At 41.0% G+C, this 24,794-nt stretch overlaps 1 protein-coding gene across 5 annotated transcripts in view; it reads right to left on the bottom strand.

Annotated features, from left to right (window-relative positions):
* ATF7IP (activating transcription factor 7 interacting protein) overlaps positions 1–24,794 on the bottom strand; it is a 126,168-nt gene that overhangs the window by 87,890 nt on the left and 13,484 nt on the right. Inside the window, exon 1 of one of the 5 annotated variants that reach the window (XM_077339271.1) lies at positions 15,989–16,225. The exons of the other annotated variants lie outside the window; for them this stretch is intronic. Within the exon in view, the coding sequence (XP_077195386.1) occupies positions 15,989–16,005 (17 nt within the window). The 5' untranslated portion in view covers positions 16,006–16,225. Of the gene's footprint in view, positions 1–15,988; positions 16,226–24,794 lie in introns of those variants that run through there. 5 annotated transcript variants of the gene reach the window in all.

Here is a 24,794-nt window from a genome sequence, read left to right as displayed (position 1 = left end):
TCTTTAATAAGTAACCCGAGAAGCAACTTAAACAGCATAGGCTTACAGTCCCAATAAATAGTTAGCTAAACAGGAATGCTGGTTCCAGTTATGACTTCAGATAAATTATTTAATTCCACCAAGTTAAACAGTAATGGATATATCATGGATATAACATATCCTACTATCCAGCATAGCAGAATGCAAGAGTGTTTTAAAAACAACTGACAATTTCATCTGGCAGAACACTACTCTATTTGTCATTATGGCACAGTTACAAAAAGAAAGGCCATTTATTACCTCCTTTCAACCAACCAAAGTGTTCCACTAATAATGCCATAGAACCAAAAAGAGAGATCAAATGAATGAAAAGGATGTAACCAAAACAAGTGAATATAATTAATATGTCAAAGTCACAACTTATTCGGAATCTTAGTTTTTACAGGAAACCTCTTGCTTTATTCTATTTTGAGATAGCTGAACGCTCCAAGAAAACATTTTTGACCCCTGTAAATCTTGGAAACATTTAGGAAGCATACAGTGAGCATCCTATATACTGAAGATTAAAAAAAATAGAGGGAAGAACTTACAAGATAAATGAGTGAAGATTAGGCACAGTATAATTTGACTTACAAAAATTGTGTTCTGCCTTTTTTCTCTCAGAAGACCCATCAAGGCAGCTAACAAATTAAAATATACAGAATGAAAGCACATTTTAAAATAAAACCAACCAAAAAGAACAGTATCAATAAACAAAACATATACAAACATATAACAAGAACAATTTAAACGTTTTAAAAAATGGCAGGAAGGAAAACTTACTTAAGGGACCTCCAACTGGCAGAAAATGGCAACAGATTCATCTCCCAAGGAGGGAATTTCATAATATTTGTGCTACAATTGAGAAGGGAATCTTCTGAATTGCTACCTGCTTTATATCAGAAGGTAAGGGCATCTGGGCTTCCAGAGATAATAGTGATTGGGTAGGTTCATAAAGGAATAGGCAGTCTTTCAGATATTCAGCCAATCTCCCACAGATTAACATCTGCATAACCCTGAAGATCTGATATTTTATAATTCAATAGTGTAATTTATAATTTTAACAACTGTAAACATATTAATTTAATCATCATTAATTCAACTAGGGGCCAGTGCATGGAAAACTGAATATAAGCCCTCCATGGTGCTTTTGTGAAGACTCTGGCAGTTGCATTCTTGACCAGTGACAATTTATGGATCAAAGTCAAGTGTAGGCCTGCACGGAGTGTGTTACATAAGTCTAGTCTTCAGGTTACCATTGCATGGACCAGTGTGGGCAGGTATTCCAGGCTCAGGTAGTGTGCTAGAAGCTTTGTCTAGAGTAGATGAAAAATGCCAGTTGAGCTCCCCCTTCATGACCTATGCCTCCACTAAAAGGGAGCCGTCTAGGAAGGACAATCATACTACCATGCCCACCCCTTGCCTATCCAATTACAGGAGCTCTATCTTGGATGGGTTGAGTTTCAGGCAACTCTGCTTGAGCCAGACCATCACTGCTCCAAACAACTAGCGACTGTTTTAGGATGGAGTCTGGCTGGGTATTATCCACATGTTGGTGACCCAAACCAACTGCTCTAGAGGGCACATAAAGATGTTAAATAAAGTGGGAGAGAGGACAACACACTGTGGAACTCCATAAAGGAGCTGGCAGCATCGTAATTGATGCTCTCCCACTGCAATCCTCTGTCTGTGATCCTGGAGAAAGGAGATCAGCCACAGAAAGGCTGTCTCAAGTATTCCAGTTTTGGTGAGGCTGCTGGATTACAACCATTAGAAAGACCAGTGCAGTCTCCATCCCATGGCCAGGACAGAAGCCAGACTGGAATGAGTCAAAGACTGAAGCTTCCTCTAGCAATGCTAAAACTTGGTTCACGGACACCCTTCCAACCACCTTCCCCAGAAACACTAAATGCAAAATTGACGGTAGTTGGCCAGGTCCCAGGGATCCAACAATACCTTTTCCAGTAGAGGTTGGATCACTGCCTCTCTTAGCCCTTCCACTAAAAGCTGCACTCCATCCAGGATGGGTAGGTGCACTTCCTCGCTTAGGCCCTTCTTGCCCAGCCACAGGACCTCTATCTTTGAAGGGATGAGTTTTAGACGACTCTGCTTGAGCCACCTCCTCACTGCTTCCAGGCAACTGGCTAATGTTTCTGGGGGAGAGTGAGGGCGGCCATCCATCAGGAGAAAGAGCTGGGTGTCATGGACATATTGGTGGCAACCCAAGCCAAACCTCCACACCAGTTGAGCAAGAGGGCGCTTAAAGATACTGAATAGAACTAGAGAGAGGACTGCCCCTTGAGGGACTCCACATACCCGTTGGTGACAGCTTGATGTGCTCTCCCCTAGTGCTACCCTGTCTGTGATCCCGGAGGTCAATGGCATCCAGTATACGGGCATGCCAGTTGCTAACCAGGTCATCTAATTAATCACCAAGAGGCACTGGGTCCTGGAGAGCATTCAGGAAGCCATCCGGATCCATGAGTCTTTATGGAAAAGCTAAAATGCACCATCTCTCCCCCCCCATACAGAGATGGGGAGGTATACGGAGCCGGGCCTTCACCATGGAACAGTATTTACCATGGAACAGTATTTACGATAACCAGATCCACATCTACACATGAACAAAAAATCAGATCCAGGGGCTGGCCTGCCTGATGGCTGGGACTGGTAACAACCTGTAAGAGCCCTAGCATCACCATGGCTGACACTAGGGCTATGCCATGCCATGAAGCTGGCAGCTCTGCATGAATACTGAAGTCTACCAAACTGAACAGTCTGAGGAACTGCAAGGCCCAGGCCGCTGTTGACTCCAGGAGGTCTGACAGGGTATCTAGTGGCTCATTAGGCAGGGGTATACAACCAGATAGCCAAGCTCTCAATTGAATTTCATCCTATGCCCAACAATTTAATACCCAGGATCTTTTGCGCTGGAAGTACACTGAAGGAGTAAACCTCGAAGACTAGTACTGCCATGCTTTTCTAACAGCCCAACGTCTGGGGCTGATGGAGAACTGAGAACCTGGAGATGCTGATCTTTCATGGCAATTGTTTAGGCCAAGTTTCAGTCATGTATGCCAGGTCAACCTCGTGCTCAGCAAGATATGTATACATAGTTGAGGCTTTGTTGTTGATCAACTGAGCATTACACAGCACTGGTTTTGGAGACAGGCTACTTACCCTGGCCTCCACACCCGCAGGTCTGGTATGGAACGGAAATTAAAAGAGGTGAGAACAAAGCTGTACAGTGCCCAGGTTGGATGGTTACCCCTTGGTCAATCATATCTCCCCCCATCACTATACCTGCCATACCCCAAAGTTGTCTATAAAACATTTTAGAACTTGTGAATTCTACCAGTAACATGATTAGTACCAAAACCACTATATAAATTTGCTCAATCCCTTTATGTGCTCTGTCTTGATCATTTCCATTTTTTTCCTGCCCACATCAATACCCATAAAGCTTCCTTGTGGAGTGAGGATGACCTGGATCCTCCATACTTGTTGAGATATACTTTGTTCTGATTAGAATTTGATGGCCAGTTATTTGTTGACTGAAGTAGATGTATTGCACAGAATTTGAAAACCATGATAGAAATTCTGATTTCTTCTTTGGATCACTGACCCTGGACTGGTGAATCTTCTAGCATCGTCTCCTAAGCTGCCAATCTGGCATTCATGATAATCTGCTTGACCCCCTTAATATATTGTTTTCTGTGAAGGAGGCTGAAGATTTTTGTCCACCAAAGCAGGCTGGACTTTATTGTCAATGGGGTGCTTATGAAGCTTTCCTCTTTGTTCATGATTTTTGAGTCGGAAGGATATCAATAGCTGCTGAAGTGCTATTGTATGTAGTCAATCCCATTGTATGACATGATGCTGGATATCAGCAGCCCTATTAACTTCGCTAGAGTCATTAGGATATGCTCTTTATGATTATTTCCTTTATTTTTGTTGCTTTGGCTTGGGTTAGGAAGGTGAAACTACAAATTGTGTCCAATATGACACACCTAGATGGTGCCAGGTGCTCATTCCATTCCACCCAGGTACCTTTTCAAATCCGCTCACTGAGCTTCTTTTTCTCCCTCTCCCTTCTTTTTCCCCCCGCCCTTCTTTTTCTCCCTCTCTCCAGACGGGCTCTGTTCAGAGATGTTAAAAACATTAGTCGCCCTGATCGCTGCCTTCCTTCCCCCCTTTCTTTCCTCTCACTGAGCGGTGCGATCTGGTGCTCTGCTTTGAAATGTTAAAACCGTGAGCAGACGGTCCAGCCTGCTTAGCTGGACCTGGCTGGGTTCAAGCACGTCCCTTTGGGAAAGGTTCTCTGGCTCTCCTGTTGGGGGGGGGGGGAAGGGTCTACTAGTGTGCCTATAAAACCTGGGTCCAATCTAAGAGCAGTGTCGCAGTCAATTTTCCTGTTCTATGTGTTGCCTTAGCTGAGTGTTCGTCTGTGTGCCCTATCTTCAATAAAACTTAACTTTCTGGTGAAATGCTGGGCGTCGATAGTCTCTAAGTTGGCATATCGAGGAAGGGCTCCGCAACTGCACTATCTGCTGGGTTCGTGACAGATGCTCCAGACTCCGAATAGGGATTAAGGAAGTTTTCTGATGATTGATAAGGAATCCATATTGCTGAAGACAACTGACTCAGTGTCCTGAAGTTACTTGCTGTTGGACCTGATCTTAATAGCAAATTGTCTAATAAAGTCTGGATATGAATCCCTTATTCCCTAAGTCTCACAACTGGGTTGATTAGGATCTTTGAAAAGACTCAGTGCTTTAGAGAGGCAGAACGGAAGAGGCCTAAGTTTTAAGTTTGGCTCTCCTACACAGAGCCAAAGATACTTCCAATGCCTGGTGAAGATCAGAATGTTGAGGTACACTTCCATCAGATCTATAGCAGTCTTCAATCAAAGGTTGGATACACACTTGGATGCTTTAGGATGCTTAGGGCTGATCCTGCGTTGAGCAGGGGGTTGGACTAGATGGCCTGTATGGCCCCTTCCAACTCTATGATTCTATGATAGATATTAGACAGTACTCTGTTCATAAGGGCTGTTGTGAAGGATCTCAGAGTACCCATTCTGAAGTGTCTCAGTTTGATGAACTTGTTGAGAAGCTTCAAGACAAAATAATTCTCCAATCTCAGTTCTTTTTGGGCACTGTAAAGAAAATGAAGTAATTTGGCTTGAATTGCTAGGAGATGCTTTATGGCTGACTGGTTTCTGAAGAATTTTTCTGGGTTCCTGCACAGAGGACAGACCAGATATAACCCTGATAAGGTTTGGGTGAACACAATGAAGTACTCTCTGATTATTATTTCCAGAGGCCAACTATCTACCTGAGAGCTTATTAGATGTGACTTTGAAAAACAACAACAAATAAGCTTGGCAAGTATTGGCTCACTTGCTCAGGTGCTGGCTGCTGGCTAGCATGAGTTGGATAAATTTCCTGGACCAAAAATTAATTGACCACGAGACTACTGATGCCGTAGCAAAAACCTTTATGTCTATTGCGGTGACTTCAAGTGCTTTCACATAGCAAAATCTGCTCTTTTTTCCAAGTTCTTTTATCATGCCTTCTATACCTTCTGGCAAATGATCAGAGAACTGGATCATATAAAAATGAGATGAGAAAAACTGATTGGAGAAGTTGGGCAGTGCATAAAGTTTTATGATATCACTAGGGAATTTTATATTTGCCATAGCCTTAGCCCATTCAGCCTTCAGCTGCTTTTTGAAAAATTCTATTCAGATACTTTAAACCTAGGTAAGTTTCCTTTGTTGCTTTTGTGTCTGCCCACTGATGCAGAAGTGCCCAGTTTCAATTCTAAAGGCTCTGTTGCCGTTCTAGTTTGCCATCATCCTAAATAGTAGTTTAATCTTCAGATTTTAAAAACCTTACAAATTGTACTAGAATCTCTCTCCTCTGTTTGTTCATCTGATAGGAATTTACCCTCTTCCCTTCCTTTTGGTTTACTATATGAATCTGTCAGATTACCATTGGGAATTCTCTCCGTTTCTTTCTGCTGCAATTTCTTTTTCAAGCAGCTAAATGATGGGCTGTGTCTCTTGTTATCACCCTGGCAAAAGGTGGAAATTTCCTTCCAAATTGTTTGCCTGAGTAAGGCTACAAATTATGCAGAAAGCATCGTGGAACATATCCCTGCATGTTACTCATGAGCAGACCCCCAGTACCCTGTTGTCACTGCTGCCTCTTTCATGGTTCTTGTGGTCTTAGTCCGGCTTATGATAATGTCCATTCAGTCATGTCCAACCCTCCGCCATTCTATAGGAAAGTCTTCGCTATGTGTCCCTGTCTCTGACTGCTTCTTTTAGTTGGTTCATGGTCATCCCTGTATCGGCTTTGATAGTGTTGAGCCAGCGGATCCTTTGATGAATACGTTTTCTTTTGCCGCTGACCATGCCAATCATTAATAATTTTTCTGGCAAGTTTGAACGCATGATGTGTCCAAAGTATGTGAGCTTTAGCTGTAATATCTTCCCTTCTATTTGCTCTTCTCTAAAACTATCTTGTTGGTAACTTTGGCTGTCCATGGTATTTGCAGCATTCGTCTCCAACACCATAATTCGAAAGCATTATTATTTTTATTATTATTATTATTATTATATTTATAGCCCGCCACTCCCTTGCGGCTCGTGGCGGGTCACAATATCACAAATCCCCATTAAAACCCCATAAAAACAATAATAACATTGCCAATCTTGCCGGCATGGCAAGAATGGCAGCTCAACTCCCCCCCCCCCTCCCTCCCACTACTAGCGGGTGGAGAGGAGGACCTGATGATGTTTTTGCTTCGGGTCCAGAACTATTCTCCTCCCAGCTTTCACACCCATAGGTTGTTATGGGGAAGACAATGGGGTTGACTAGCCGGCACTTTGTATTAATTAATTAATTATAGAAATTAATTTAGATTTCTATACCGCCCATTTCTTGCCAGGGTGGGCGCTACTCAAACAAGAGCTATTGCATACTCAATCCATGACTATCCCAGAAAGACGAAACACTGCAGGAGATCTAAGAAGCTTATTTGGATGAACAGAGAACTTCAAGAGGAACTAAGAAAGAAAAGGGAAATGGAGGGAAGGACAGAGCTCTAAAGAAGAGTACCTACAGGTTACTAGGCACTGTAGATCAATCATCAGAAAGGCCAAAGCTGAGAGTGAGCGAAGATTGGTCAGGGAAGCCCATTGTAACAAGAAAAGATTTTTCAGTTATGTGAGGAGCAAACGTAAAGTAAAGGAGGCAATAGGCCCACTGTTGGGAGCGGATGGACAAACTCTAACGGAGGATGCAGAGAAAGCAGAAAGGCTCAGCGCCTATTTTACATCTGTTTTTTCCCACAGGTCAAAGGGTTTAGGCACATCTAGAGATGGCAGTAGCCAAGAGATAGTGTCTGGGTAGCAGGTTGACATGGACAGAGAGGTTGTCGAGAGGCATTTAGCTGCACTGGATGAGTTCAAATCCCCAGGGCCGGATGAAATGCACCCGAGAGTGCTCAAAGAACTTTCCGGAGAACTTGCACAACCCTTGTCCATCATCTTCGGGACCTCTTTAGGCACTGGAGATGTCCCGGAGGACTGGAAGAGAGCAAACGTTATTCCGATCTTCAGAAAAGGGAGGAAGGATGACCCGGGAAACTACAGACCAGTGAGTCTGACCACTGTTGTGGGGAAGATAGTGGAGCAGATATTAAAGGGAGCGATCTGCAAACATCTGGAGGACAATTTGGTGATCCAAGGAAGTCAACATGGATTTGTCTCCAACAGGTCCTGTCAGACCAACCTGGTTTCCTTTTTTGACCAAGTAACAGGTTTGCTGGATCGTGGAAATTCGAATGATGTCATTTACTTGGATTTTAGTAAAGCTTTTGATAAGGTTCCCCATGGTGTTCTGATGGATAAATTGAAGGACTGCAATCTGGATTTTCAGATAGTTAGGTGGATAGGGAATTGGTTAGAGAACCGCACTCAATGAGTTGTTGTCAATGGTGTTTCATCAGACTGGAGAGAGGTGAGTAGCGGGGTACCTCAGGGCTCAGTGCTCGGCCCGGTACTTTTTAACGTATTTATTAATGATCTAGATGAGGGGGTGGAGGGACTACTCATCAAGTTTGCAGATGACACCAAATTGGGAGGACTGGCAAATACTCCGGAAGATAGAGACAGAGTTCAACAAGATCTGAACACAATGGAAAAATGGGCAAATGAGAACAAGATGCAATTTAATAAAGATAAGTGTAAAGTTCTGCATCTGGGTCAGAAAAATTTAAAGCATGCCTACTGGATGGGGGATATGCTTCTAGGTAATGCTGGGTGTGAACAAGACCTTGGGGTACTTGTGGTTGTAAACTAAACATGAGCAGGCAGTGTGATGCAGCGGTAAAAAAAGGCAAATGCCATTTTGGGCTGTATCAACAGGGGCATCACATGATCCAGGGCCAAGGAACCAAGCCCTATGAAGATAGGTTGAAGGACTTGGGAATGTTCAGCCTGGAGAAAAGTAGGTTGAGAGGGGACATGATAGCCCTTTTTAAGTATCTGAAAGGTTGTTATTTAGAGGAGGGCAGGATGCTGTTTCTGTTGACTGCAGAGGAAAGGACACGCAGTAATGGGTTTAAGTTACAAGTACAACGATATAGGCTAGATATCAGGAAAAAAAATTCAGAGTAGTTCAGCAGTGGAATAGGCTGCCTAAGGAGGTGGTAAGCTCCCCCCTCACTGGCAGTCTTCAAACAAAGGTTGGATACACACTTTTCTTGGATGCTTTGGGCTGATCCTGTGTTGAGCAGGGGGTTGGACTAGATGGCCTGTATGGCCCCTTCCAACTCTATGATTCTATGAAATGTCTTCAGAGAGCTCTTGACAGCTAATTTATGCCAAATAATTTATTTGGGGTGATTTGGTCTTGTACAAAAGGTAGGTGGTCTGATTTCCTGTGAGTCGTGGAAGGCTGAACTAAACTTGGGTCTGAATGATGGATCTGTTCTGAATTGTGAAAAATGCAAAGCTTCGACTTGACCAGTACAGCTCCAATTTCCGAGACTCTTGTTACTGAAGTAATAGGCAATAAATATAAGGTCTTCCTCCTCAATAATTTCAAAGAAATTTATTTGATTGGTTCAAATGGAGCCTAAGTCAGTGCTGTGAGTACAGTGTTTAGTCCCCAGGTAAAGTATGTGTGCCAGCATGGTATAGTAGTTTGGAGTGCCGACTTCTAAGCTGGCGAGCCATGTTTGATTCCCCACTCCTACACATGCAGCCAGCTGGGTGACCTTGTGCTCACCACAACACTGATAAATCAGTTCTGACAGGGTACTAATATCAGGGCTCTCTCAGCCTCACCAACCTCACAGGGTGTATGTTGTGGGGAGAGGAAAGGGAAGACAATTGTAAGCCACTTTGTGATTCCTGATAGAGAAAAAAGCTGCATATAAGAACCAACTCTTTCTTATTCAGAAGCCTGATGATTTGGGGGTGTTTTGAGATAGAAGTATTTTCAATGCTGGGCATTAACTGTAGCCAGTGCTGCTACCTGTCTGCATAGAACTCTCACCCTGAAGTCCCAAACAATGGAGGAAGCTTAAGATGTCTTTGATTCAATGCATCAAGCCATTATTTTCTTGCACCAGCAGACAAACACCTTCCATGAACATCCTGATCATAAACTGATGCCTGGAAGCCGTTATAGTATTCATGACATTCTCACTGTATTCCATTCTTAGGGGTTATGACAGCTCAGTGTCCACTGAGTCAGTTTCAGTCTTTGCATTGGGACCCCATTCAGGTTTGCACCCCATCCAAAGAGGCGTGCATCTGAATTATTTTTTGCCCTTGACCAAGAAAACCTTGTCCTATCTGAGGTTCTGTTCTTTTGTTCAACATCTGAGGCTGTGTTTGAACTTTAAGGGGACTTTCAATGATATTGTCTTCTCCCAATTTTTTCTTATTGGGTAGGAACAAGCTGTTGAGCTTTGTTTCTATTATTACCCCCTAGGTGCTCTAACTTCTCTGTGCAATTGAGGGAGCTCTTCTGCAAGTTCAGTAAGAAGCTGCACTGTTGAAGGATTCTTGCATATCTAGGGGAGACCAGTATATAGAATGGGACCAAATAAGGAGATTGTTTAGATAAAGAGTCAGTTGCATTCCTTAATGTTTTAGTGACATAACTGTATTGATGAGTAATTTAGAGACTATTCTTAGGGTGGTGGATAGGCCACAGAGTAGGGCATGAACTCCAGGAGTCTTTTTCCCATATAGAATAACTAATGTCTAGTGAAGATAGGGATTTTTGTGACTAGTGATTTTGTTACAAATCTCAGCATTACCATTTTGAGACTTCTTAGGCACATGATGCAGTTCAGAAATTTAAACTGAGAATCACACTTCTGTCCACACTTTTCTTGGGGATGGTGAAAAAGACAAAGTAGACACCTTTCCCATTGTCCAACAGGTTCTATTGTTTGAATTCTCAATAAGTGAACAAAGGCCATAATCATTCTTTGAGTGTTCTGGGGGATGAGCAACGTAACAAATTTTTCCATTAAGAGGTTAAAGAACTATATCAAGTAACCTTGGGATACAATTTTTATCATCCAGGAATCTGTTAGAGATGTTCTTGAAGAGCAGTAGCTATTCTTCACCAGCGCCTGAGTCAGGCTTTGGGTTGCTTGGCGTCACGTTCCATTGTGTCTGATCTATTGGTGTTTGATCTTTGGAAACTGGATGAGAAGCCTCCTCTTCAAAACTCTGGGCTGGCTCCATTCGTTTTTCCTACCCTCCTGGCGAAATCTGGTTAACATATTCTGCATGCGAAAGGAGAAGTGTAGAAGTGGTCTGTTGTCTCTACTTTTCATGCTCCTGGACATAACCTTTTATCCTTAGACTCTACAAGAGTCTCTTAACGCTCCTTGGTCTCTTAACGCTCAAAATGCCAATTAGCCATCAGTTTAACCCACTCAGCTTTGAGCAGTATCTCAAAAAATTCTGGAAGAGGAAAAAAATTTGGGCTTTGCCCATTCTAGGATAAAAATTCTCACTCCTTTTTGTTCCATGCCTACTTTTTGCCTCAGTAGCTTGGTCATCAGCAATTGGAGGCTGTTTTAAATCTAAAGCTGCCAAGGACTTAGCCAGTAAATACTTTTATTCTTCAGTTTTAAAGAATCTTAGTGATTGCACTTTGACACCTTGTCATAGAATCATAGAATAATAGAGTTGGAAGGGACCTCATGGGTCATCTAGTCCAACCCCCTGCACTATCCCTATATCTTTGGTCTGGAAAGTCTTGTCATCTGAGTTTTTCCCCATCTTTAGTGTTACAGTCACTGTTGAAGGATTGCATGTTCTCTAGTAAAGGGCTGCTTCTTCCCCTCTTTATGGCAGCGTTAGTTGGTCAGGAAGATCGCTTGCCCAATTCAATGTTGCATTGTCCCTTGTACCTGGGGGGAGAAGGCAGCTTCATTGGAGTCTAATAGAGCCCAGGGTGTCCCTTTGAAAAAAAAAAAAGGTAAATTTCCTATCTTATGGTCTGCCTTAACAAAAGAGAAGAATTTTGGTGGCAAATTAAATGGCCAGGGGATGCTTACATTACTGGCTTGCTCAGCAGGATTGCTGACATCTATTTGCATCTCAAAGCCTGCTTGGCTTGAGGAAGACCTGGGCTGCTCTGAGTTGGTAAATTGGGAGCGATCAAAATACCCATTGTGAGGGTTCAGCCTTGCAAACTGAGACTCTGGTGCTGGTGCATTTGTGTGCGCCATATGCTCCTTGAACAGGATAGCCCATTTTGAAAGAGCACCTGCTAGCATCACCAACTCCCTGTCACTAGTGGGGCCTCCATATTTAAAAAAGCAAAACATCGATGTCATGCTAATTTTCAAACATGCCCAAATGGCAGAATAGCAGCGCTGTAAGGCAGGTTACAGAAAATGCCTGCCACAAGAAAGGAGCTGCTCGTCATCTTCCCCAAGCCATTAGCTAGTCAGTAGTAAAACATAGGGGAAAGAAATATAAAATAGACAGGCATGAATCTGCACAAATAGTGCAGTACGTTGAAAAGGAAGGAGAAAAGACGTGAATCATTTTGGGAATACAGATAAGAAGGTCTAGCTACTCTTTCTGTAAAAAAAGGAAAAGAACTGAAGGCGATTCCTATCAAGGAGATAGGAAGAAAAAGAAGTCTTTGAATGGTGGGAATCACCTACCAAGACGTTCCCCACTTCAGAGGGAGAAGGCATCAGTTTTGCATTCCCAGTTATCTACTGAACAAAATGCTATTCTATTTTATCATTTTTTTAAATTTATATTAGACTTCTACCCCACCTTACCTTTTGACTCAAAATGACTTACAAAAATGTTAACACATTACAGGTTAAACCAAAATGGAATTTTAAAAATCATTTACATGGTTTCTTTCATGCTTAATTTAGGAAACAGAAATTTGGATAAAACAGATATGATTTTCTCATGTTCTTCTAATGGCAAGATCAAGCCACTTTCCTCAGCACTTGCACCTAGAAATCAACAACTGATTGTCATTGTGTTAAAATAAAAGTATTTCTCCATGTCACATAAAACTGTTAAGTTTGTACTCTAAAAATTCTTAATCAGTATAATGACCTAATTGAATATATATACTGCCCTGCTCAATGCTTGACATCACAACTTATTTTACATTGAAAGAAGCAACCTTAAATCAATTTTAAAACTGATTTTTTAAATAGCTATTCAGTTCAAATCCAGTCATGCAATGGCCAGGTTCTCAGTACTAAAACTGAACATTAGTATGTGGGGAGTATAATAATGCCAACACCAGAACTAGACAATAGACAGCAAACTGATCCTTCACTACAATTAATAACACAAATGTTTCAGAAAAAATGTATAGCATTTATTTTTGTTGGTGTCAGATAATTAGCAGAGATCCCATCAGCCAGACTACAATACAACATTCCAGACTGAAACACTGCAATGTTTGTATTCTGCTTAGCATAGGTCGGAGCCATTTAAAAAAAATCTCACATACATACATAGACAACCTGTGGTCCTCCATCTCAATGTTAATGTTAAAATAAAGTGGACATAAAATTAGAAAAGGAAGCACTGAGGCTTAATTAATAGTTAATAGTTAAAAGAGGCACTCAGTGGCATAGATCTATGTGAACACTGATACCCAGCAGAACAAATTTTGAGTCTACTGGAATCTTTAAAACCAACGAAGTTTTATTCTTGAGCTTTCACGGGCATACATACTTGTTCAGATACAATGCCATTACACTGTATCTGAAGAAGTGCATGTGCAAACAAAAGCTCATACCTACCTTGAATAAAACTTTATTGGTCTTAAAGGTGCTACTGGACTCAAAATGTGTTCTACTGCTTCAAGCTAACACAGTTACCTGCTTGAACAGATACCTAGCTTCAACTATTTATAATATATGTTGAAAAAAATTAAAGACTGTGCCCCAATGATCCAAATAGCATAAATACATTTTTGCTTATTAACAAAAGATTAACAGAATTCAATTCAGTGCTTGTCTTTGGCTGCATCATACACACACGCACACACACACACATAGACACACAAAATCAGTAAAACAGGTGGAAACTACACCAAATATATTTTTTATATTTATATTTACAACAATCCTGTGTCAACACTACTTACTTGTATGATATTGAAAATATATTTGACACAGAACCATGTGACAGTTTATGAAGCAAAGCCACTCTAGTTTGTTCCTTGATAATTATCTCCTTGCTGTCATCAGTTGGCAGATGTTATAGAATGTTCTAGATTTATACATCAGCAAAAGTTAAAATAGTAAATCCTTCTGACATCTTCTTTGTAAATAAATCATCTAGTTGTTCCATTACTAACACTGTCAATCTCATCCTGAAAGCTGGCTAATTGCTTAGAAAATTTCACAGATGATTCCAAATGACACACTGGCAAAGTTCATTGAACAATAAATTTATTGAGTTGGAGGAAAAGATTCTCTTGTTTATAGAACAAACAATTTCAGATTTCACTCCAAATATACTATTGGGAGGGGAAAATTTCTCAACTTGCACAAAATATTCAAGACAGTACAATCTATCTTGTTTAACAGTAGTATTTAACTATTTCAGTTCTGCTGCAGCTCAGTTTTACCTCAGCACATTTCATTTTTATTGCAAAATATGCACTCAATCGCAAAGCAAGAATTATGCAGATTATACCACTATTAGTTTAGTATCTGCAAGATCGGTATTTTTAATCAGGCATATTGAATTCTCTGGAAAACTGCTTATTGAACTATGTGCTATTTGTAACCTACTGAAGAGTAGCTTTTAGTAAAACTTAAGCTTTTTATTATTAGTCATATATATACAAATTGGAAAACATTTAGAGGACCATCTGAGTTCCTGGGTATGGAGATACTGAAAGTCAGCTGCCCAAACAAAACAGCCTCCAAACCCTGAAAATGAAGTGACATATGCTAATATGTCTATTTCCCTACAAGTTGACCGTGCCTTTAGTAAAGGACATACCATTGCTTCCTACTCCCTTAACAGATTCTGCCCCAAGTGCACCGCTTTCCTTTTCACCAAAGGAATAAATTGTAACTGTCTATTTTAAGTGAAAAATGCATCCAGAGACACCACTAAACTTATTTCCTACTTCTTTGATTTCAGACATGAAGAAGCACGCCTGCTCCTATTTAGGTTCTGTTTGATGGTCTTACTAGAGTGGGTCAACATTGGAAATTGGCTTTTAAATGAATAGGTGTAGCATACAACATACATTTTATGTGTTAGCACTGATGTGTTTCTGTTCATACAATAATAAGCCATGTCTTAATGTCTTTACTTATAAGACAGGCCTTGTACTATCTATACCTCTTAGGTTCAAAGACATCTTCACTCAGTCTCTTTTTCTTGCAATCTTGTACAATAATCTACCTCTGTGTTTTGAGATGAGTAAACCTAAATAGTTACCCATGTGAATTCAGAATGGAAAGTACACCATATAATTTTTAAACATGTACAAATATTTCTAACTAGTTCACTTTTATTCCACCCTTCCTCTGAGGAACTCAGGTTCACATAGATCTTTCTTCCCTCAAAACAACCTTATGTGATAGGTTAGGCTGAAAGCATGTGACTGGCACAACATCACCCAGCAAGCTTCACAGAATAGGAACTTCAACCGAAATGCCAAACTAACTTGCTAACCACTACACAATACTGGCAAAATACTCTATGAATTTGTGTAGTTGCTTACCTCTTTCTTTACTCCATGTCCTAAGGCAGTGAAAACCTCAAGATGTTGCTATGATAATATATCAAACTAAGAACCATAGGTTCCATTTGTGTACTCAGATGAACTCATATATGAATGCCAAAGGCCAAAAACCAAACAGGATTATTTCTAGCACTACTTGCAATATAGCAAATTCCAAAAATGAACAGATTATTTCTGTATGAGTATACTTTATGAAAACCCTGTGGTATCAATATTCTTAAAATTAAGGTATCCTATATTTTCTGAGACTATTATAACCTACATGTCTTCAGAATTCAAGTGTGTGTATGCTGAACATTGTTTCATTCTTTATATTTTATTTTTGCATACAGTAAAAATCAGCAGGTTTAATATATATAAAGCAGCAAGTTTAATACAAAGGTTTAGCAAAAAAAAAAAAAAAAAAAAGCTGACCTCCCCCCCAACCCAAAATGGTGGTTACACAAAATTATGGCACTTTTACAAGAATGTGACCTTTGAACCCCATCAGAATCACTTCTATATTCCTTGTGAAATAGAATATGTACTTACCCAAACATTAAATGCTTAAAACTCTTCTTTCCCTAAAGCTGAAAACAAATACTACTTCAGAGTTTCACTATCTCGCATTTGTATATACATCCAATTTTCAAAATAAAAACTAAAGCAAAAGTAGCATTGCTTCTTACCTCTTAAACTGCAACATGTGACTCCACCAGATCTGCTCATTAGCATACAGCTAGGCTAAACTGCTCAAAATAACATTTCGTCAGCCATTTTGAGACTGCACTGTTTCAGCAGCACTGAAAGTGTGTTTAAAATGGCTGCACTGTGCACTGAACAGCAACCAGTAACACAGCAGTGTGTAAAGCATTTGTCAAAGCACCTCCCTTCTTATGGAGCAGTATACACATAATTTTTAGTATACATGCAGCAGTTTCTTAGAGCACAAGGGCTACCAACAGAAAAGTCAGAAGGCATAAAGCTTGTCTGAGCCAGTCGTTCAGCTGTAACAGTCCAATCCTGTTCCGAATCCTGCAACTGCAATTCCATGTCGCATATTATTAACTACAGGAATACAGCCAAATATTACTGCCAGACCTGGAATGCTGTTCAAGAGGAATCTGGCTTCAGGTCTTTAATAACAAAACTTTAGAAAACCTGTACAAGACCAGTCTGCATTACAAAATACTGTAAAAATCTTTATTTAAATTGCTGATTATGGACAAAGGTAACCAACTTTTCAACAGCAAATTATAGACCACTCTCTATCTCTATAAATGTACTGATTAAAAACCTACCATCCACATAACATGATACCAGACTGAAGTACATGAATGGTTTACATATTTGTAGTAATAACTGTTTCCCCAGCCACATAAACAAGAATCCTCCTTCTGGACTCCTCATCAGCTATGTGACAGATCATCTTTGTAAGGATATTTTTAAAACATTATGTTCTTGGGTGGCAAATTCTAGTCTTTAAAAGTTACTAAGAATTACTTAAATTCTTGCCATAAAAGACATTAGGGAGTGCTAACAAGTTATTTAAGTATGTCTTCTTTAGTAAGGGGTAGCCAGATTTTACCAGTTTTTAGGATATCTTTATTGCACAATCTTCTGCTACAAGGTTAAGAAAAGGTAGGCACTCAAATAATTAAGACAATAATTGAGATGAGTTGAGTCTGCATGAATTAACACCACAGTAATTTATATAGACCTTTGGACACTCAAGATTTCATATGAATACAATATGGCCAAGAGACAATAGCATGCCCAAAGATACCACAGTGAATTCATGGCAGATAGAACTTGAAAAAGGAACATACAGGCTTTTGGCTTATTCTTATTCACTTTGCTCCCCCAGCTCTGATATAAGACAGCTACATCTCCACACAGAGGTTTCATTCCACTGCAGTTTCTTTCTTAACAGCCACATATCATCCCACAGTTGTCCATTTTCCAGGCTTTCCCTGACCTTAATAAATTCTTTCAATCCTGAAAGAACACTTAGGGCTGCCAACAATCTGGAGAAAAAAGTTCTATCCCATTAATAGGTTTTGAAGGGACATTATTTAACACTATGCCACAAATCTTCAACCTCCCATTCCTGCAGATTGAGACTCTGTTAAAGAGACAGGACATTTTTTCCTCCAATTTCCTGGCAATCCTTAAATGTAGTGCAAGTCTGTTAGTACAACATCTAGATGGGAAAGTCCATGTTATTGTAAGTCCTATTCACACAGGCACCATCTGTCTTCTAACTCCTCTGAGTGGCCACCATCCCCCCCCTCCTGAAACCACTGGAGGGCTTTTTAATTACTGTTTTTTAAAAGACAGCTTTCTTACAAAAAAAAAAAGTAGTAGTCCAGGGGAAATAGCAGATGATGGCAAGCAATCATTACCTTATTGTGTTATATCACAGTAATAGGTCTTCTAAGGAAAAAAAGTCCTCAAGCTTACTTAGGCAACACTTGTACTAAAATTAGAATGATACAGAAGATTTTTTTAAGTCCGCAAAACGCCCAGCAGGGAGAAAACAGTAATATAGAGACGTGCATACAAAACTCTTGTATATTCATAACAAAATATTGGGTTGAATGCAGTCTAAAATTCTTCATAGTATCACATGTAAAAACTGATGAGAGTCTCAGCACTGTACATGTAGACCAAAATTTATTAATGTAAGATTAGGCAACTTAGACATTTTAAGTAATTATATATATATATTCTTAAATAAAACAGATGAACAATGAGAACTTGAGGAGTGCCTTCAGGTCTTTTAGATCTATTTGAGAGCCAGCTTGATGTAGCGGTTTTATTTTATTTATATATATATACCACCCTCCCCTGAGGCTCAGGGCTGTTTACATAAAACAGGGGGAAAATACCGATAACTAAGTAGTTATAAACAATATCAATACAGTGATAACAAATAGAATATAATAGAACATCGGTGAGAACATTAATTCAACTACAACATACTGACAGTCCCATGGAATGGTTTTCATGGGAGGGAGGCTCGGAGGCCAATGGAAGGTGTTTGTTTCTGCTCAAACTCAACCAAATGCCTGGTGGAGGAGCTCCCTTTTGCAGGCCCTGTGGAACTGTTTAGGTTCTGTCAGGGCTCTGATCTCCTCTGGGAGCTCATTCCACCAGGTGGGGGCCAGGATGGAGAAAGCTCTGGCCCTGGTTGAGGTCAAGCACACTCCTTGGGGCTGGGGATCACCAGGCAGTTGGAGGTAGCAGAGAGCAAGGCTCTTTGAGGGTGTAGGCAGAAAAGCGGTTCCTCTGGTACATTGGGCCCAGACCGCATATGGCCTTAAAGGTGATTACCAGAACCTTGAGCCTGATCTGGAATTCGACTGGAAGTCAGCATATCTGTTAGAAAATGGGCTGAATGTGGGACCTCCATGGTGTTGCTGTGAGGATCCTGGTTGCTGCATTCTGGACCAGCTGTATTTCTGAATCAAGGTTAAGGGTAGGTGTGCGTAGAACGAGTTGCAGAAATCCAATCTAGAGGTGATTGTGGCTAGGTGTTCTGAGGCCAAGCAGGGCGCTAGCAGTTTGGCTTTGTGAAGGTGATAGAATGCCAGCCGCACTACTTTCATGACCTAAGCTTCCACTGATAGCATCGAGGCATCGAGACTCACACCCAGGTTCCTGGCGGAGTGAGCCACTGATAGCTGCATTCCGTCCACCTGTGACTCTTCTGAGTACCATTCCACAATGTGACCCCATGCTAGAAAGTGAGAATGCAAACAGGTGTTCCCCTCACTCCAGATAAAAAAAGCCTGGCTTAAGTTCAGCAATTGTTAGGATAGGCAATCTACAGGTACAGAGAGATCCTGAAAAATTATTATATATACATAATAAATATATTATATCCTTATACTACAGAGTACTATACAGGCCTGGTAATTACAAATATGGCTCTCCACAGGACATGGAGAGAAGAACACTAGAATTACCTTTTCGTTTCTGGCAACGCTGCCCTATTTTTTTCTCCCCCTGTAAACTGGGATTCAAAACTGTACATTAAGGTGGTTGAACAACCGTGGGGGAGGGGGAATAATCATAGAGGTGCAAGCAAGCTAAAAAACTCTTTCCTACGTAAAAAAATCTCCCCCTGCAAATGCCGCCTAGTCCCAGTAGAATAGCGGTCCCCAACCTTCTGGTCGGGGACCGCCTCCGGGGGTGGGGGAGAGCCAGCGGCCCGGCTGCCGCAGTTGCTCATAAGCGCACACGCAGAACTGCCACACATGCGCGTTTTGGCCACCAGGTGGTGCTAACACGCACAAGCAGAGTTGCCGCGCACGCGCGTTTTGGCCACCAGGGGGCGCAAACGCGCATGTGCGGCAGTTCCCTGTGTGCGCGTTTGCGTCGCTGGCGCGCCGGCCTCTTTCCCCCCCTCTCGCTGCAGGGGGGGCAGGCGCGGCTGCTGGCGGCCCGGTATGATGGCCTTTGCGGCCCGGTACAGGGCTGCGGACCAGGGGTTGGCGACCCCTGCAGTAGAACACAGGTTTTGGATCAGAGTTGTCAAGGCAACATCTAATTCTGCTTTTACTGATATATGATGCTGGTCAAACTATGTGTTTGAACTAATTCAAATATGCGGAAGCACCATGCAGTCATTATTTTTATGAATTTTTGATTGATACACAACAAATCAACTTTGGAATTATGAAGAAAATGGAGGACAATACCAGATGATATAGAACAGAACAAAAGCTGAAAAGGGGGGGAAGGGAAAAAAGCAACCTTTGGATTGTATATCTTAACTATGGGGTTAATACAATATATGGACTGTAACTTTTAGATGGTGTAAAAGAATAGGATATGTAGTCTTAAATCTATGTATGAAATTTTGAGTTTTTTAAAAAAATAGTAACTTAGCATACAACTGTAAGTAGCATTTTTTTCTTTTTTCTGTATCTTTCTAAATAAATAAATAAATTATATATTTCAATTTTATTCATGAATTATATTTCTACAGCCAGTGGGACCTTTGAATGTTCTCTCTTTTTTCCAACTCCAGGGTGATAAATTAGGGCAAATAATGTTTTAGCTGGAGAAGTGTGTGTGTGTGTGTGTGGGGGGGGGGATACAGACATCTCACATTGGATCCACAAGGCTTTTGTCCTGAAAGTGGGGGTGGGGGGGAGAGTTTAACCAAGCTATCCCCATGCTGCTTATGACATTTTTGTGCAGCTGTACATTGCCGCTTGCACATTACAGAAGCCCAAGATCAGCACTGGCTTGTGGTGAGCATGTACTGCAGACATGCCCATAAAAGGCAGTTCTAAAGCTGACTGCAGATAATCCAAGAGGCTTAACATAAAGTTGGGGGAGGGGGAGCCCCACTCCTCCAATCAGCAAGCTGCCAAAGCAGTTACCTAAAGGCTCAGTGGGCTTTAAATACATGCTCTCCACAGTATAGAACACAATAAAATTTCACTTTAAAACACATGAAGCATTTTTCTGATATTAGTAATGTGCATTGAACCTAAAATACAATTTTAAAAATATATCTGTAATTAAATAATAGTTACTTGGTTTTATTTATTTATAGTCTGCCTCTCTCACAGAGTCAAGGCGGACAAGATCGTTTAAATCTGATTACAGTTTATTTCCTATCAAGATTTGTTCCCCAGCATAATTCCAAATACAACTTGTTTTCATATTTAAAATTTCCCCCAAACCTATAGCTTCAACATGTTTCTGTACATGAACTCAGTCTACTGCTTCCCAACTCTGTACAACATTACCCAAAGAACAAGGCTGTTCAATCTGAGTTCTAAACACTTTGAAACAAATGTAGGTAATACTTCTTAAAAGCACTCTTCAAAACATTAATAAAACATTTGTTATGGGAGTGCAGTTGATTAGTTGTTTTTCCGTATCAGATGAAAAGCAGTTATAACCATCATACAAATGTATATGTGCTTACTTTAAGATTCTTTTTTAGATATGGCAATTTCTCACATATATAATGTTTTTAGTTTTTTGGAATGAAAAGGTATTATGCACAGTATAAAAAAGGTATTATGCACAGTATTCAAATGGATATTTTACCACCAAAATGGAAGATATTTTTGTAGAGGATAAGATTCTGCAAAATGCTTACAAGGTAAATGGCATTTGAATCAAACAAACCATGTGAACTTACACAAGATTCTCCCTTTTAACCTACCTTACAGGATAGCAGTACGTGTAAAATGCAACAATCCAGTATATGGCTGAATGTCTTGGGAAGAAGGCATAATTGAACTCAGAGTTCAATATGAAAAAGCAGTAGTCAAAGGATACTGAAAACTGTACTTGGAAGAACCCAAGTAAAATTGTCTGAAAGTAAAAACTACAACTTGCTGATTCTAATATTACAGAAGTCTATGGTATGCTGCACAAATAATTAGTTTCCAGGTTATGAGGGGAGGGAGGATATACAAGGCTATGGTACCAAAATGTAATTTCGATGTTAAAACTGAAGCAAGCCAATGTACATATAAGTTAGGAAAACTCGTCCAGCCAATATGACCACTTTAGGCTACAACCTTTAAAATTTAGCAGATAATGAAGTATCTACTATATAAAGTCACGGACAGATTCTATTGAATGTACTTTAAAATAACCTGTCTCATGATCGGTCAATTCTTCCCTATAAGGAAAAAGGGGAGATATTTCAAGGTTTATAGTTTATATATCTGGATTTCCCAGCATGGCAACTTGGAATGTCATAGTGCCACGACAATCAATGGACTTTACAGAAAGTGGATAGAGCTTGTTATTGGCTGCACACATTCAAATGAATTTTTTTCCCACAGCTACAGTGATGATCATGAGGTCTGATAAGCATCCAGGCTTTCCTTATTCAATGTGTGGTTCTATTTTCTCTGCAGGCTTCTCCAGAGGTGCATTAAGGGAGATATACTATTCAGTTCTGTGCATTGAAGTAGACATTTTGGTTTTCTTCTGCCTCATGTGGCAGCCATTTTGGGGTTCTGCTCACTGCCAGCTCTCAAATTCTAAAAGTGCCCACAGGCTCAAAAGGGCTTGGGAATCCTAGTTTATATACTTAGCAAAGAAGAGTCCCAGCTGTTTGGATAGAAATAACAGCATGTAGATAGAGATTTGAGTTTCTGAATTTTATCCAGTATCTATAATGGTTCACTTGAATTATGGACTTGGTTAGAGCACCAGCAAATAAAGATGCTCAGTATTCTGAGTTTTTATTTAATCCACTCAAAACAGCAAATAATTAGATGTTTCGGAGCCGTAAGTAATATGCATAATCCTAGTTTACAGATCTTATGTGACTCATAAAATATACAAGTGAGACCGTGCAATCATTCAGGAACATATCTGAATTTATGCTTACATTACTGTAATATAGATTATAAGTTTTTTAATATTAAAAACACATTCATTTACAATTGTGGTTGTAGATCAATCCATAAAACAATGCCTGATCAGAGCTCTAAGAAGCCTATTTGGATGAACAGAGAACTTCAAGAGGAACTAAGAAAGAAAAGGGAAATGGAGGGAAGGACAGAGCTCTAAAGAACAGTACCTACAGGTTACTAGGCACTGTAGATCAATCATCAGAAAGGCCAAAGCTGAGAGTGAGCTAAGATCGGCCAGGGAACCCCACTGTAACAAGAAAAGATTTTTCAGTTATGTGAGGAAGAAATGTAAAGTAAATGAGGCAATAGGCCCACTGTTGGGAGCGGATGGACAAACTCTAACGGAGGATGCAGAGAAAGCAGAAAGGCTCAGCGCCTATTTTTCATCTGTTTTTTCCCACAGGTCAAAGGGTTTAGGCACATCTAGAGATGGCAGTAGCCAAGAGATAGTGTCTGGGTGGCAGGTTGACATGGACAGAGAGGTTGTTGAGAGGCATTTAGCTGCACTGGATGAAGTTCAAATCCCCTGGGCCGGATGAAATGCACCCGAGAGTGCTCAAAGAACTTTCCGGAGAACTTGCACAACCCTTGTCCATCATCTTTGGGACCTCTTTAAGGACTAGATATGTCCCGGAGGACTGGAAGAGAGCAAACGTTATTCCAATCTTCAAAAAAGGGAGGAAGGATGACCCGGGAAACTACAGACCAGTGAGTCTGACCACTGTTGTGGGTAAGATAATGGATCAGATATTAAAGGGAGCGATCTGCAAACATCTGGAGGACAATTTGGTGATCCAAGGAAGTCAGCATGGATTTGTCTCCAACAGGTCCTGTCAGACCAACCTGGTTTCCTTTTTTGACCAAGTAACAGGTTTGCTGGATCGTGGAAATTCGGTTGATGTCGTTTACTTGGATTTTAGTAAAGCTTTTGATAAGGTTCCCCATGATGTTCTGATGGATAAAGTGAAGGACTGCAATCTGGATTTTCAGATAGTTAGGTGGATAGGGAATTGGTTAGAGAACCGCACTCAGAGTTTTTGTCAATGGTGTTTCATCAGATTGGAGGGAGGTGAGTAGCAGGGTACCTCAGGGCTCGGTCCGGTACTTTTTAACATATTTATTAATGATCTAGATGAGGGGGTGGAGGGACTACTCATCAAGTTTGCAGATGACACCAAATTGGGAGGACTGGCAAATACTCCGGAAGATAGAGACAGAGTTCAACGAGATCTGAACACAATGGAAAAATGGGCAAATGAGAACAAGATGCAATTTAATAAAGATAGGAGGAGGGCAGGATGCTGTTCCCATTGGCTGCAGAGGAAAGGACACGCAGTACTGGGTTTAAATTACAAGTACAACGATATAGGCTAGATATCAGAAAAAACATTTTCACAAAGTAGTTCAGCAGTGGAATAGGCTGCATAAGGAGGTGGTGAGCTCCCCCTCACTGGCAGTCTTCAAGCAAAGGTTGGATACACACTTTTCTTGGATGCTTTAGGGCAGGGGTCATCAACCCCCGGTCCGTGGCCCGGTACCGGTCCTTGAAGGCCACGGTACCAGGCCGCCAGCAGCCGCACCTGCCTCCCCCCCACAGCGAGAAGCATGGGAAGAGGCAGCGCCAGCACGCCGGTAACACAAACGCACACGCGCAGTTGCCGTGCATGTGCATTTGTGCCCCCTGGTGGCGAAAACGTGCATGTGCAACAACTGTGCGTGTTTGCGCGCAGCCGCCGTGCGGCGCCCGGACCGTCGGCTCTCCCCTCAGCCCGGAGGCGGTCCCTGACCAGAGAATGTTTGGGGACCGCTACTTTAGGATGCTTTGGGCTGATCCTGCGTTGAACAGGGGGTTGGACTAGATGGCCTGTATGGCCCCTTCCAACTCTATGATTCTATAAACATTTAGTCTGCCTCTTTCCTTTGAAACTATGGCCCTATTTAAGAATTTAAATCACTTGTATAGCTACATAAAATTAATACAAAGTATTTTTCTCTTAAAGCAATAGTAAGAAAACTGCTTTACAGAAGTCTCAATGAGACTGCATCAATAAATAGTGAGAATATGTTTACGCAAACACCACACATCCTAAAG

The sequence above is a fragment of the Paroedura picta genome, chromosome 5, assembly GCF_049243985.1.
Source record: "Paroedura picta isolate Pp20150507F chromosome 5, Ppicta_v3.0, whole genome shotgun sequence".
NCBI classification, from domain to species: Eukaryota; Metazoa; Chordata; class Lepidosauria; order Squamata; family Gekkonidae; genus Paroedura; species Paroedura picta.
Note: the sequence above shows the minus strand (reverse complement) of the source record. Positions and strands in the feature narration are given on the sequence as shown.